The sequence below is a fragment of the Cydia strobilella genome, chromosome 2, assembly GCF_947568885.1.
Source record: "Cydia strobilella chromosome 2, ilCydStro3.1, whole genome shotgun sequence".
Taxonomy (NCBI): Eukaryota; Metazoa; Arthropoda; class Insecta; order Lepidoptera; family Tortricidae; genus Cydia; species Cydia strobilella.
The window spans coordinates 25,873,041-25,888,736 of record NC_086042.1 but is presented as its reverse complement, the minus strand read 5'-3'; the positions used below and the strand labels follow the sequence as shown (position 1 = coordinate 25,888,736).

At 40.1% G+C, this 15,696-nt stretch overlaps 1 protein-coding gene across 5 annotated transcripts in view; it reads left to right on the top strand.

Annotated features, from left to right (window-relative positions):
• The window catches only part of LOC134753688 (plectin-like), an 81,705-nt gene that overhangs the window by 42,573 nt on the left and 23,436 nt on the right, over positions 1-15,696 (top strand). For 3 of the 5 annotated variants that reach the window (XM_063689642.1, XM_063689626.1, XM_063689634.1), the window contains exons 2-8: positions 980-1,129; positions 1,793-1,904; positions 3,869-3,924; positions 5,112-5,375; positions 6,505-6,672; positions 8,355-8,501; positions 12,221-12,966. In XM_063689642.1, coding sequence (XP_063545712.1) covers positions 980-1,129; positions 1,793-1,904; positions 3,869-3,924; positions 5,112-5,375; positions 6,505-6,672; positions 8,355-8,501; positions 12,221-12,966 — 1,643 coding nt within the window. The remainder of the gene's footprint in view (positions 1-979; positions 1,130-1,792; positions 1,905-3,868; positions 3,925-5,111; positions 5,376-6,504; positions 6,673-8,354; positions 8,502-12,220; positions 12,967-15,696) is intronic. The other 2 variants (XM_063689649.1, XM_063689644.1) reach the window with 2 other exon arrangements.

The window sequence follows — 15,696 nt, the reverse complement described above, 5'->3', positions numbered from 1 at the left end:
ACATTTGACTTGAGGTTCAAAATTTTTAAGTAAGTTTTTCAATAAGTAATACTGGTATACGATAATTATGGTTACAAAAATAGAGGTTTTCGTGTGTGTTTTAGTTTTAGCACAGTTAGTTTCACCCAAATGGTTATTTATATATTCATATATATGAATTACTGTTTTCTGATATTAGTGTTTACTTTTGCGTTACCTACATGTAAAATTTAAATTGATATGATTTATGAAAAATCTAGACAACACTATAAAACCGTATCAAAACTGTTTCAACGGTTAATATCGGTATTGGCAGTTATATTCAATTTGCATACCTATCCGAAAAGCGTCACCAGATCTAGTTTTGGCCACCAATTCAATATTCTAGTATTTACCGCTGCATAGAAATTGTTGTTTTGAGATGAAATTGAAATAACTTGGTCCCAAGATTTAGGGGGTCCGCTAGCTGGCGCGGGTGCACGGAGCGGGCGCACGCACTCGGGTGCCATTGTAGGTGAAATCCGTCGCACGCGTCCGCGCCAGTTAGCAACGCTCATTCTATTTTTCGCTAACCCCTTCGTGCTCCGTGCAACCGCGCTAGGTAGCGGACTTAAGGGTGTTTTCAGAAAAAAATGGTAACATTAAACTTTTTTTCGAACCATCAACTTTTGGGTTATTTAGACGGAATCACTAGTACCATTTTGAATGAGACAAAGAAAAAAAGTATCTCCAGTGTTTCATACAAATTTTGGGTGTAAGTTTTGTAACGGTCCATACAAAATGTATGTGAAAATGCGTTACAAAACTGTCACTTTTTTGGGGACTATTTATTTTTTTAAATCTATAGTCCTCGTGATTCTGAGTAGAAATAACCCGAAAGATGGATTTTCAAAAAAAAGTAAATGGTACACTTGTGAAAATGCCCTTAAGCAACGGGTTATAAGTTAATACCTATTGTTGCTTTGTCGTTCTATGTATTAAACTGTGTATTATTTTCCAGAAACAAGCCATGCTAGTCCGCCAACTAGAAGAGGAACTTCGACTTCGCATGCGTCAGCCCGCGCCTGAACTACAACAACAGCTGGAAGCGCTGTTCGCTGAGAACGAGCACCTGCAGAGGGAGATTGCGATATTGAGGGATACCATTAAGGTGAGCGAGACAACTAGTGTTTTACAGCTTCGACTACGCTACTACAACAACAGCGGCAGGCAGTATGACAGATGCAAAACAGTATACTATGATTAATATGAATGTTTCCTTTTTTTCCTCGCAAGTGTGTTGAATAACGTCGTATGAAACGCTTGTGCATTGGTCATTACACACATCGGCTTTCTTATTCAATTCAATTCAATTCAATATTTTTATTTCGAATAAAAAATCCATATTATTGTTAGTACAAGGCACAGCAAAACTTATAAATCTATGTTAGTGATAAAAATAAAATAAAAACAAACAAAACAAACATATTAAGCTACTTAATTTAAATGCGGCGTGGTGCGGCTTGCGGCGGTGCGTGCAGCTGAACCCAGCGCGCGCAGAAAGGCGAATCCCAGCGCTGCTCCAGCACGTTTAGAATACTGTTTGTTATTGCGCGCTCGCCAGCGCCTTGTGTGTAATGACCAACGTAGCACACTTAGTGCCAATTGCATCATCCGGACTTGACAGGCTGATCAACGTCACCCGGCGCGCCGCAGCGGTTTACTATGAAACTTTCCATACCATACAATTTAGCGAACTCTTTAACGCTGACAAACAGTTTGGTGCAACCGACCCTTAGTATCACAATGTACTATTAAATGTATTATTTAACAGGAACTCGAGCTAAGGATCGAAACGCAGAAGCAGACGTTGCAAGCGCGAGACGAAAGCATCAAGAAGCTTCTAGAAATGCTGCAGAACAAGGGGATGGGTACGTTCTTACACGGTACACGCCCTTCTTTACTAAAGAATGAGTAGCACATAGCACGGGCTGTAGAGCCTTGTGTCACGGGGACTGAATAGAGAAGGACAGCTTCATAAAACTGTCCTGAATCTCACAACTACGTTACGTGCGATGTTAACCCATATCCTGTAGACGGGATATTTTGTTTATATTTGTACACTTTACTTTTTTCTGAGATGGGAATTTTTATGTTTTTTCTAGTCAGAATCACGAGCTCATTCGATCCATATGGGAGGCAAAAATTGTGTCGATTTTTATTTCCATACCGTTACTATTTTTGTTAGACTTTGTATGTCGGTAATGGAATAGAAGTAACGAAAACTGTATTGTAATTTTAGCACACTTTTTTTTCTCGTATTAGGATTGAAATAGCTTGTGATTTTGAGTAGAAATAAAATAAAATAAATCCCAAATTTGAGAATAGTGTCGTGTACAACTGAATAAAATGACTCTAATACGTGGCAGGGTCGCCATGCAAATGCCACGCGCATTTATTAGGGGAATCTGACTGTTAGTATGAAGTTGTCATTCTGTCAGTCTGTGCTTAAGTGTTGCACGTGCCTTAATGGCAACGCATAATTCTGTTATAAGATATTAGAACTCCCATGAAAATCTGGACTAGATTTAAACACTTACAAAACGCACAAAGTTCTGAACTAGTATTTGTAAGCATTATTTATGGGCCTTAGATATTTATGTGTAGACGCTATACTTAGTTTTTGGTGTTTATACACAAATGTATCATGAATTTAAGAAGCAAAACACTGGTATAGTAGCAATGGTCTCTGAAAATTAAATTTAAACATAATCCTAATAACCCAAACAGTATACACGGGTAAAATAATAATTTTGAGTGACACCACACCATTATCAATATATATATTTATTTCACATGCATCAGTTCTAAATATTACATTATTGTACTTTGTTTGAGAAAGTCACAATAAAATCCAGGATGAATCCCCTATATTTAAATCTTCGACACGGCCAACCTGACATTATACACGTACCTTCGTACACTTGTAGAGAAAGTACGACAATCTGAGAGTGTATTCCCATCTGTTCCCGTCGGGGACTTCGTTCACGAATTGGAATTTTAACTGTTCAATATAGAAACTATCAATATCGACATTTGTATAATAACTAAGACAGAAAGAAACCAAGGCGGTCACAGATCGGAAGGATTCATTCCCATTTGTCCCCTCCAGTCACAGATGGGCATGGATCCTTCCCATTTGTTCCCAGCGGGGACAGATGAGAATTAAACTATTCCCATCTCTTCCCGACACCCAATTTGGGTTGTTCTAGTTCATTGTTTGACGAGCTAGTTCCCCAGCAGTTTTTATTTGATATGTCACTGGATTGGTCAACGCACATAATACACAGAACACACACTTGCTTGTTGTAGCATTTACAAACACTAGTATGTAGTCGTTTTATATACAGACCCGAACAAAGTCATGATGAAAGATTCCCCGAATGAACAACCCCAAGAAAAGAAAATAAGTAATATAATAATATAATTGTTGGCACGGGAGGTAAAACCGTTGGACTTGTTCCTATAATGCTAAGGAGGCAGGGGTGAATATTATGGGATGCAAATATTACATACGGAATCCGGAATCGCATACAAAGCACTTTAGTAGATGTTTAACCGATTCGAATGTCCTTCAATACTGTAACTAAATAAGCACAAACATAATGTATAATGTACAGTGAGCTGCGAAATTGCATTGAAAAATTATGAATAAACTCATTGATACAGTTGCCATGCACTTTTGTGGCTGATGATACCAACGTACTTAGCTTTCACTTACTTAAATTTTGATGTAAAGTACTAACTAGGTAGCCAAATGGCTCAAAAGAACGCAGTTATCTATCGCGTTTCTTGCTTTTCGCCTTAGTCTGTTTTCCAGAGCTGCATATAACCCGCTTCCAACTTTCAGGTAAAGAGGAAGAGCGGCAGATGTTCCAACAGATGCAGGCCATGGCACAGAAGCAGGTAATTATCCGAGCATTCTGAATGTAGCATGCCTTCGTAAGCTTTCCAATGCCAATGTCCGGGAAATCTCATGCTAGGAGTACGTTCGGCATGGACTTCGCAAGATGGCGTCAGTGACGACGCTTCAACGAGGGTGTTGTGGCTAACGACTGGGTTGGTCAGTAAAAATAGTCGCTTACACATATGACAAAATACCACGGTCATTAATCTTCCGCTAACATTGTGTGCTAAGAGTATAGCGTCACTATGTATAGCAACATTTCTATATGTAGAGCGTGACGCTTTATAACAGCGTCGCGTCGATGGGAAAGTAAGGCGTAACCGCTGTTGCTGCCGCCTTCTCGCGTTAAGTCCTGGCCGAGCGGTAGGAATGCGTGCTCCAAAGGTCGAAAAAGAAAACAAATTAGTGATAAGTTATAAATAAATCACAATTCTAAATCACATTTTTTTTTTTCAATCATTGGATGGATGCCGAGAATACAGTTCCTTAGTTGGTTCCTCTTCCATATTATTCAGTACCTTGGGAAGCTTGCTCTTTAACTTTAAGAATCTATACCGTATGTCAGTTACCAAGTATATTATGCACGTCACTCTGCTTTCTTATTTGTGTACGTTAGTATTTTTGAATCACATGGGCGTTTTATTTTGTGATACCTTTATCAACGTCACAGTTTCTGTTAGAATTGCTCTTGATAGTTTCATTTCATTCATTTTGACTCGCCAATGTGTCGCGACGCCTTTCAGTTCGTCCACTCCGTGGCTTCATTCAATCTTTGCTTTCTCTTCACTCTCCACGTTTCAAAGCCTTTCTGTGACACTGTCCAGCTTGTCCCCGTGCACACGACCCCGTCCAGACACCTCGACGATACAAAACAGTTTTCAAAATCTGAAAAATTACCTATGAATTCGGCCATAACACAAAAGAAAGCGACACGAACACAACTGAACCACGACATTGCATGTTTAGCAGCTCATTGTTCCCGCCACATGAACCTTAGAGGACCGTCTCGTGTAATTTTGATTGGGCATTCAGTTTGAGCAATCATTATTAGAAGCGATAAAATGTGTCCGAGCCGCCTACCGTTGGGGCTGCGTCGAGGATCGTGCGGGCGGGTCGGCGCAGCCCCACCGGGCCGCGGAGCCTTGCAGCGCGGCGGCGGCGGCTGACCGTCTACGGCTGCCGGCAGGAGCTCAAGGCGACGGCGGACACGCTGCGGGCGCTGCAGGTGCAGCTGGAGCGCGCGCTGGCGGCGGCCGGGCTGCCCGGCGGCAGCGCCGGCGCCACGCTCACCGCCGTGCTCGAGACCAAAGAGGCGCGCATCGCCACCCTCGAGCGGCAGGTCGCGCTGCTCGAGAGCGAGCTGGCCGCGCTCGGCTCGCCGCCGCCGCCCTCGCTCGCGCCCTCGCACGCCTCGCTGTACGATAAAGTCGAGCCTCCGTTCAAGCGCCAAGTAAGTTTTCTGCTGAACGACGTGCGCGTGATGAAGGACGGGCGCACGAGCGCGCCGCCCACGTCCGTGCCGGCGTCGCGCCTTCGCCTGGCGCCGACGCCGGCGCTGGGCGGCCTGGGCGCGCGCCTCGGTGGCGCCGTCTCCTCGGCGTCGGCGTTCGCGCGCCGTTCGCCCTACTATAGCGCCACTACGCTGTGACTGCGATCGAAACGTGTCAATTTCTCGCTTTAACGAACTTAGCCGAGTCGCCGCCGACGACTGTGTTGAACCATTATATTTTTATGTAAAGACTTGTTCGTTGTTAAAGCTATTTTTATTAAAATAAGACGAATTATATTCTTGAATAAAATCTAATCGATTAAAATTATTTTTGTTAAGACTAGGGCCTTAGATGCGATATTGATATTATAGATGTACGTAATGTATGGTTAGGCGAAATGTGAGATCGATTACGTTGACACCAAATTTGGCAATTTAGTGAAAGACTGTTATTAATACTTAATAAAGACTGTTGTGGTCGAATGCATCGAATGAGACCTTCGAGTAAATGTTCTGTGCGATCCCTGAGATTATCATTTGATCATGTTGTGCTTTCGGTGTTGGAGCCTCATCGTCGCTTGGTCCCAGCCACCTCTCATAGCATAGAACCTCTCACGACCTAACATCTCATGTAGATCATGTCATCGTGTCTCACGGTAGATAAATGTATCACAACGTAGGCGCCCGAGCATCTACCTCCAGGCCTGTGCCTGTGGACCTGGAAAGCTTTCTACCGTCATGCGATTCCATTTGTACTTTAGAATAGAAAGTTTTCCAGCCGTCCTACTTCCTAATCGAGTGACCGGTGCGATTTTTAATTTACAGTCTTAGAGTTAAAGTGTAATGCATGTCGATACGAGCGTATGAGGTACTTAATATTAATCCGAGTCTTCCACGCGCGCGTGAAGCTTGCGCCGCTTACCATCGATCTAACATCACTAACCGTTTCTGAATCAGTATTAGTAGATTAAACATCAGTATCATTTCTGCCATCACTTTTGCCTCAGTAGATAGAACTTTTTATTCTTTGTCGTTTGTACTAATGTTGTTGACGGATTCTATGACGAATTTGGGGTGGATGATCAACTAGTTGGATGAGTTCCGGCTGGAGATCCAGCGGCGAGACCAGGAGATCCTGGCGATGGCGGCGAAGATGAAGGCGCTGGAGGAGCAGCACCAGGACTACCAGCGCCACATCGCCGTCCTCAAGGAGTCGTTGTGCGCCAAGGAGGAGCACTACAGCATGTTGCAGACTGACGTGAGAATGTTGAACTTTAGCTTACGGCGAGGCCTACACTACTGCCACTTTACTTTTGGATTAAAGACACGAAACAACTATTCAAAATTGATTTAATTCAGAAGGGCTAACACAACTGGCTCCGTAGCCAACATGCCAATCGCTAACGCTCCGTAGCGATCGAAACGCAACTGTCACTGTCGCACTCATATGGAAGAGTAATATAGAGAGACACAAAGCGTTTCGTTGTCGAAGCGATAGCGATTGTCACCTTGGCTAGGCCGGCTGGCGTCAAAGATCTACGCTTCGAAACAATTATTACTACACTAAGCATTTCCGTTTTAAACAATATGAAGCGAAAAAGTTACCTGTCGAAACGAGTTTACAGTCAGTTTTTCTATTAGTTCATCTCCTTGTTAAGTAACAAGCACTGCAAATGTGTACCAAATGTGTCACGGCCAAGTCGTAAGACATGAGCGAGAAACTTTTATTCAAACGGGCCCGAATCTCTTTTTCCAAGCTTTTTCCTTCAAAGCTTCGTCCGAGTTTTAATGTGGTAGGTAGAAGGCAAAAGTCGACCCGCACCGCAAATTGTTCCTAAGCAACTGATGTGTTGCAGTGTCAATAGATAAGAACATATATTAAATTTATTCAGACTTTAAAGTAATCTGTCCTAAAAAGAAGGATATTTGCATGAATGAAGTATTTCGCTCAAATAGTATTAGTTGTGTAGTTTAAGTATATAATGAAGTCCCTACAAGAATTTAGTTTTATAAAGATTAGGTCAAGTTAGGTTAGGTCACGCCTTGCAGAATAGTGGAGGCGTAAGAAATTTGGAGAAATGTAATAAAATGTGAATGTAATTTGTAATTTAGCCAAGCCTTGATGTTTGCTGTATTAACATAATGTTGGACGGACTTTGTAGTTCATGTAAACATAATGAACTCATGTGATATCGGTCACAATAGCCTTGAAAATTCCTTGTGCAATCCGTCCATCCGCTTGTGCACTTATCTGCCACAAGTTTTACATACATGGGTGATCGATCGACAAAAAAGATCAAATTTTCTAACATGATTAAAAGAATTATCATGTATGCATTTGCTTTGCCTAGAGGCTTTTTGATAAATAAATAAAAAAGATACGCGAATGTTCCTTGATAACTATTAGATTTAGATCAATCAACATAACTCTCCATATTTATAGTCTGGCACCACGTAAGCTACGAGTACACTTGCAAAGTGCCAGATCACCACGCGTTCCGTCCTGTCCTCAATAAACAACCTAGGCCGAAAGTATGGCAAAAAACGAACATCCTTTAAAACTGCTGGTTTGAAAGGATGCTTGTTTTTTGCACTAATAAACTTTTACTTTGTTGTCGAAATAAGAGAAATCATTTAGCCTCGGCGAATAAGCTCAAACGTTTAACCTTTTCGCCGCCATGTCAATGTAGTAATATCATCAACGCCAAACAACAAATTCCACGTAAATAAACCTGACTAAAGCCTAGACTTGATATGAAGTCATGGCATGTGGAGCGCTTAATGTACTGACTTTATATGCAATCATGGTGGCGAAAAGGCTAAAGCTAGATAATGAAAGGATGGATTCCATACGTTCATGTTCAGTAGTTTTTCCATACCTTTGGCCTGGGGATCTACTACCATTATTTTCTAATGTTCTAACCATTAATGTGTTCTCAGGTGGAAGAGCTAAAGGCGCGCCTAGACGAGAAGAGCCGCCTGGTGGAAAAGAAGACCGCAGCAGCTTTGGGCGCTGCGCACGAGTTGGCAGAACTACGAGACCACTCCGAGATCAAGGATAGGAAGATCAACGTGCTGCAGCGAAAGGTACTTTCCTGCTGTGGTAATAAGGGTGCAAATGGAAAAGATGATGGTGTGGTGAAGTAATGTGATGAAGGATCTCAATTATCTCTAAGTAGTAAATTAAGTAAAGTAAATAAAAGTGATCAATGTGAAGACTAATTGTGGAATGCGGATGTTTTGAGACTTGTGAAAATGAAAGAACTTTGATAAGAGTGAGCTAATTATATCGGGCAATATATCTTTGCGCACAAAGTAAATACTGGGGGATTTTATTGCCAATCTTGTCCTAGATTTATTCATGCGATGTGAGCCTGCCAGTCGTTAACATTTTGAGCTCATAAGTATTTATTTTGGATTCGCATCCAAATTTAAATCTAAGTACCTACATAATATATAAACCTAGCCAGCAATGACTGTAACTGAAGTGATTGGTGTTTGGAAGGATGGAAGTTGGTGTTTGGTTTGTGTTAGTTAGGTTGAATATCAGGAATGAAATAAAGATGTCATATGTATTTTTGTATACCCTCACCTCTTACAATTATTTGTTATTTTTTACCGTATATTTAGGTTTTAAAAACATATTTTTTTTCCTTAATTAATGCTTGAACACATTGAATAAACATTATTTTATATTACATTACTTTAAGTACATTACTTTACATTACTTTTATATTAGTGTTATTCCGGTACCATAATAAACCACGATAAACTACGATGATAAAACCAAAGAGAAAATAGAATTTTAAATAATAGATAAAACAACAGGGATGATGCAACATGTTGAATTTTGTAACAAAATCTAGTAAAGTAGATAATGCAAATTTAATGAGCGATGTATCACAATAATGTAGATATTGAAATAATATACGGAAATGATAAACAAATACACTTGGAAGTCAAAATTTTAGTTTTTTTAAACTTTCAAAAAGCTAAAAAGTAATGATACCATTCGATTCTTTACATTTTATCAAAAATAAGATTGTATGACAACTGTAAAATATACATAAGCGCAATATTTCACCGACAAAATCGCAATCTTCTTGTTTTCCATACTTTTTTTTACGTTAGGGAAATGCGTTTACGCATGCCACCTGGTCCGGGAGAACCAGGGGGGATGACGGATTAACCAAAGGACTACCGTCTAAAACGACCAACGAGTGCCGAATCCGCCTTAGAAGAATCCGCCGCATGCTAAGTTTACATAAACATAAACTATACATAAACGCAATATTTAACCGACAAAATCGCAATTTTCTTGTTTTCCATACTAAGATGGGTTCTGTTCGACGTTGACGTCATCATCACTTATCGTTTTGTTAGGAACATTTTATGAGTGAAGCTGTACCACTGTCGGACTTTGACTATCATTTCTGACTTTTGTATCGCTTTAATTTTAATGCAATGGGTCCCATATAGACATTTGATCCTAAAAAACAAACCTGATCGACTGATACTATTAATAATAAAAAATTGTCATCAGTCATTAAGCCTATTGAATTATTTGAACATATGGATACATTCTAGACACCATAAAGCTACCTATTACGCAAAAAACGTACGTGTAGATCTAGACCCCATGTGAATAAAAGAGATGTATATATTTAGTAAAATTGCTGATTACTTGACCATTCACAAGCATTAGAAAACTCACCAGCGATAAAAAAAAACTATTATCGCTAATCACTAGTCGCCGCCTGTCTGACGCCATATGCATATGCTCCGTGTCGGGTGGGTGACATCAAACGATGTTGCAGTAACGATAATATATGCATTATGGTTATGCAATGCAATGTACGGCCGCAGTCAACGGACCTTGATTAATATGTTTCATTAGGGCAGTTTCCCCCCTCTAAAGGGCCACGGGATGAGAGCGCTCACAAACCAAGTTGTATTTCAATTGAAATCCTTTAATAGATATTATAGTAACCCATACCGTATAAGCCCAGGTAGCAAAATGACGTCAAATGACGTCAGCAACGTCGTAATGACGTAATAATGCCGTCATTATGACGTCGCTGACGTCATTTTACGTCATTTTGCTACCTGGGAGATAAGCATAACGTGGCATAACTAAAACCGTACAAGTGCGAGTCGTACTCACCCACGGAGCGGAGGGTTCCGTACTTTCTAGTTTCTAGTATTTTTTGTTATAGCGGCAACCACGAAATACATAATTTATGAAAATTTCAACTCTCTAGCTATCACGGTTCATGAGATACAAGCCTGGTGACAGACAGACAGACGGACGGACAGACAGACTGACGGACAGAGAAGTCTTAGTAATAGGGTCACGTTTATACTCTTTGGGTACGGAGCCCTAAAAAGGTTATATAGTTTTTAAGGAAACTTTTTAGAAAATGGTCAAATAAACATCATGTTGGTTTTTTTCTATATATCGTCGGTATACTTCCTAATCATGATACTGACAAAATGGTCAAAAATTAGTTGTATATACAGTTTTGTTCAAATTTTATTCGGGTTTTCTCGAAACTATGTTTCAGTTAGTTATCATGTTTTAGAAGGATACCTACGATATTAGGTAATTAGCTAGCACCATTATCGATTTTAAACCTTTAACTATATCCCATAGTTGAGAAGATCCAATGTAATAAAGAATATCCCATAGCCAGATACATGTAAACTACAAAAATGGCCTGGTTTACGCTGCATCTAACTTTTGAATATGCGCGAGTATCTTATCCACAGCGATAACCGATAAACACAGCCACAATAGGCCCACAGAGCCCTATGATATAGCGTCTCACTCAGTGCCGCAATGCGTTATCGATACATCACGAACCCTGGAGACTTACACGCCAACTTTCACGGTGTTTACCCGCGCGATATAAAGGGGCCCACTGACTATCAGTTCGCCGGACGATATCGGCCTGTCAGTTGTTCGAAACTGTCAAATTTTTGTTCTAACTGACAGGCCGATATCGTCCGGCGGACTGATAGTCAGTGGGCCCCGTAACACTGCCTCATTAGCAATAAGTACAAAACATAATATCTAGAATCAATTTTCAAAGCCAAATATGTAGTATTGTCGAATTTACTCCAAGCGTATTAACGCAATATCATAATGTAAAAGACATTATAGAAGATGAAGATACGTAAAGAAGAGAAAAATAATATTTAGAAAAGTTCTCAAATGGACAGAATCCAAAACACGTTTATATGTAAGTAAAAATTAAAAATTCTTAATATCTTTCCAAAGCTATATTGTGCAAACATATTGAACGAAATAGTGATTTTAACATCGTCGCCGGAATAGTATAACTATTTTATAATATTCAAAAAACTTTACGTTATAAAAAGGGTTTTTTTTTATTTCGATAAAACAATACCAACCTCGAGGAGTCTTTTACCAATTCTAATCCTACAAATTACGATAGTACTAGCTTTTTAAAGTTTTCTCATAAAGCTTATCTCTCTCAAGATATTTCCGTTACTAAGTAAACTTTTATCTTTATTTTTCGCTAGAGTTCCTTTTTACGTTGACTTTTTAGTTTTGTATCCTGTGAAGTCCTGTGCTTGCTTTTATTTAAAGGTATGTTATTTTATTTTATTTTTGTTTTCTGTGTATTTCCGTTTTCCAATGAAATCAATACATCGTTATTCATATAGGATTAAGATATTTTTAGTAACAGGCACATCAAAGGCCGAACAAGTGCTTATACTTATTGGCTATTTACGTTGAACATCAAATATTGACACCAATTTCATATACCACATGTTTTCAGATCGAAAACCTTGAAGACCTGCTGAAAGAAAAAGATAATCAAGTAGACATGGCTAGAGCTAGACTCAACGCCATGCAAGCTCATCACTGCTCCTCTGAAGGCGCCCTCTCGTCGCTCGAAGAAGTCATAGGAGACAAAGAGAAACAAATTCAACAGCTCCGCGAACAGCGAGATAGGGCGGAACACGAGAAGAACGAGGAGCGAGAGCTCCACGAGAGAGAGATAGCAGATTACAAGATGAAACTCCACGCTCTTGAAAGTGAGGTCGAAAAGTTAGGAGCAAGACTCGAGAGAGCCCAAGCCGAGAAGGACAGACTCGAAGCTAAATTAGAAAGCTCTCAGTCAGAACTAGGAAAGTCTAAAGCGGAGCTTGACAAAGCGGCCAGTGAGGTGGGACGGTCCGGGGCTGACTGGGAAGCAGCAAAACAACGTCTAGCTAGACTTGAACTTGAAAACGAACGACTTAAACACGAACTCGAACGCTCGCAGACCACATTCGGCAGAAGCACTTTGACAACGTCCCAGGAGCTGGACAGAGTGCAAGAGAAAGCGGATAAAAACGCCACAGAATTGAGGCGTACTCTTGCAGAGCTGAGGGTGACTCAAGCAGATGCTGAGAGAGCGCATTCCGAAGCCTCTGGGCTGCAAGACAAGCTCGAGAAGAGTCAGGGTGAGGTGTACCGCCTTAAAGCCAAGCTGGAAAATGCACAAACGGAACAGGACAGCCTGAAAGAGGAATATGACCGGTAAGTTATATTTGTGTTTTAATTTTGCGTGCCGTTTTATAATAGGCTATTACGTTAAACGTTTCACATCTTATTTTATGCGTAGATCGGCATAAATATTTAGCTCGTATATGTAGAGAAAATGGGCGGTTTTGCGGGAGCTCATTTCAGCAAATGTGTTCATTTTCTAAATATAAAATAGTAACATATATTATTAAGATAGATGGGCAGTAATTACGACATTATGGAAGTTTAAGATAAAACATGAGTGTATAAAACGTTAGAAGTTCGGTCAAATGTAATATTGTTTTTTTTAACTAACGGAAAAAACTAGTTAGTCGCTTTTTTAAACACAGAGTAGTCTATGCTTATATTGACCGGGATATACACCGTGATTACCTTTTGTATTGTTTGTGAGCTCCCTATATCCCGGTCAATATGTCTAGTGAAATTAACCGTGAATCATTCAAAACTCTTACAGTAGTCTATGGATATAATGGAACTTTAAAACTTTATTTAAAGCTTATGCCACAATCAAACGCAACGTAGTTTGCAGTGTTGAAAATGTTGTTTAACTAAACACAACCTGACTATATATTTCTAAATAAGTCGTCAAATAGTAGCGTCGTATCGTGTAGGGTTTCGTGACTAATAGCCGGTGGGAAAACCGGAATTCATGTCGCCTACAGCACCAGTGAGTAATGGAGTGCAAACTGCGCCCCGTCAAGCTTTTACCTTTATTGGAAACTTTTGTTTCATTTCGGGTTCACATTTGTTTTTAAAACTAAGCGCTGTTGGCCTAGCGGTAAGGGCGTGCGAGTCGCACGGTGCGACTTTCAATAGTTTCATTCCGGAGGTCGCGGGTTCAAACCCTGGCTCGTACCAATGAGTTTTTCGGAACTAATGTACGAAATATCATTTGATACCTATTTACCAGTCGCTTTTCGGTGAAGAAAAACATCGTGAGGAAACCGGATTAATCCCGATAAGACCTAATAGTTTTCCCTCTGGGTTGGAAGGTCAGATGGCAGTCGCTTTCGTAAAAACTAGTACCTACGCCAATTCTTGAGATAAGTCGCCAAGCGGACCCCATCAGGCTCCCATGAGCCGTGGCAAAAATGCCTGGACAACGCGAGGAAGATGATTCGTTTTTTAAACTACGTCAATGATTTGCTCACAAATATGTGCATTTTTCCCATATTTAGATTTTCATTAATAATTAGGTTAAACTATAATAATGTTAGTAAGGGCCACTTGCACCATCCCACTAACCCGGGGTTAATCCGTTAAACCGTTAACCCAGTGTCAAATTGTACTGGAAACCATGGTAACTCCAGGTTTAACCGGTTAACTCCGGGTTAGTGTGATGGTGCAAGTGGCGCTAATAGCAATACATTACCTATGTATTAGCAATATGCAGAATAGGAATTTTGCTGCTAATTCCATTAGTCCTATTATCGAACGTTTAAAATACGCGTATACGAGAACTCACGACGTTTTAAACGTTTTAAAGACTTTTCAGAGTACAATTAGTAGTAAACGATACTGAGTAGCAGGTAGTCAATTAAATAGACCTACAAAAGCTTGACCTAATCTTTCGATAAAATATACAAATATTAACTCCTTTTTTTGCTATTTCTTCCTTTGTTAGCGTACAAATTTTATAGGTTTAGGGAAAGTTATTTGACCACATTACTAATCAATAAGACAATTACAAAGTTGTAGTTAAACTAGCGATTTCCATTTTTAAAGATATATTTGGTACATACCTACAATTACATGTGAAAACACTTGTTACATATCGCTGGCCCAATATTACAGGGTTATATGTTTCACTTTTCTCGAACTGAAATTTGAACATCATAGTGACATTAAGTTGAATTTCAACTATCTTGAAAATGTTACATAGAACCATGTAATATTGGGCCAGCGATATGCTAATTCAACTACTTAGGTTTACCCTTAGATCGCCATGCACCCTACCCAAAAACTTCACGCACACTTACACGCCATCATATAAAGTATGATGAAGATTATCTTGACAATGTAGGCCATAATATTCATAAGCGTTCTTGGTGGATTGGGTATTGGTAATCATAGGATTCTTGGCGTTCCAAGAGTTAACTAGATACGTAGCACCGAGGTTCGAGTTCATAAATCCCTAGAGGGTTATGCTCAATGTTATAACAATGCATTTGATCGTAGTGGGACCACTCCGTTTAAGCCAGCACTCGACAGCGAATACTAGTCTCCGCCAAAGCCTTAATTATTTTTTGCTTATGCATGGGTTCGGATTTTTCATAGCATTACGATCCGAACTTGTGGATTGGCGCGGAGGAGGTGCAAGAGCGGGCCGCATCCCACATCCGCGTCAATCAGGTAGCAGTACTTAATGTCGTACTCGTACTGATTCCTTACAGCCAAATCAGAAATTATATTATGACGTTAGTGCAGTGTGACGTCAACATTTAGAACAAAAAACATTTAAAAAACAGAGTATGCTAAAACGGATTTGCATTTGAATCATAATGGAGACTCCACATTACACTATCCTCTTAAGTATAAAAGTCCGATCCCTACATATACCAAATCGTTGATGTTCCGTTTATGTAACCAAAGTGTTTTACAGTGAAATCTCAATAATCCGGCACTTCGATGGTCCGGTGTACCTAGTAATCCGGCACTACAATTGGGGTACAAATGATCATTATATGTCCTAATTTACCATGTGCGCTTACATTATCGCACTTC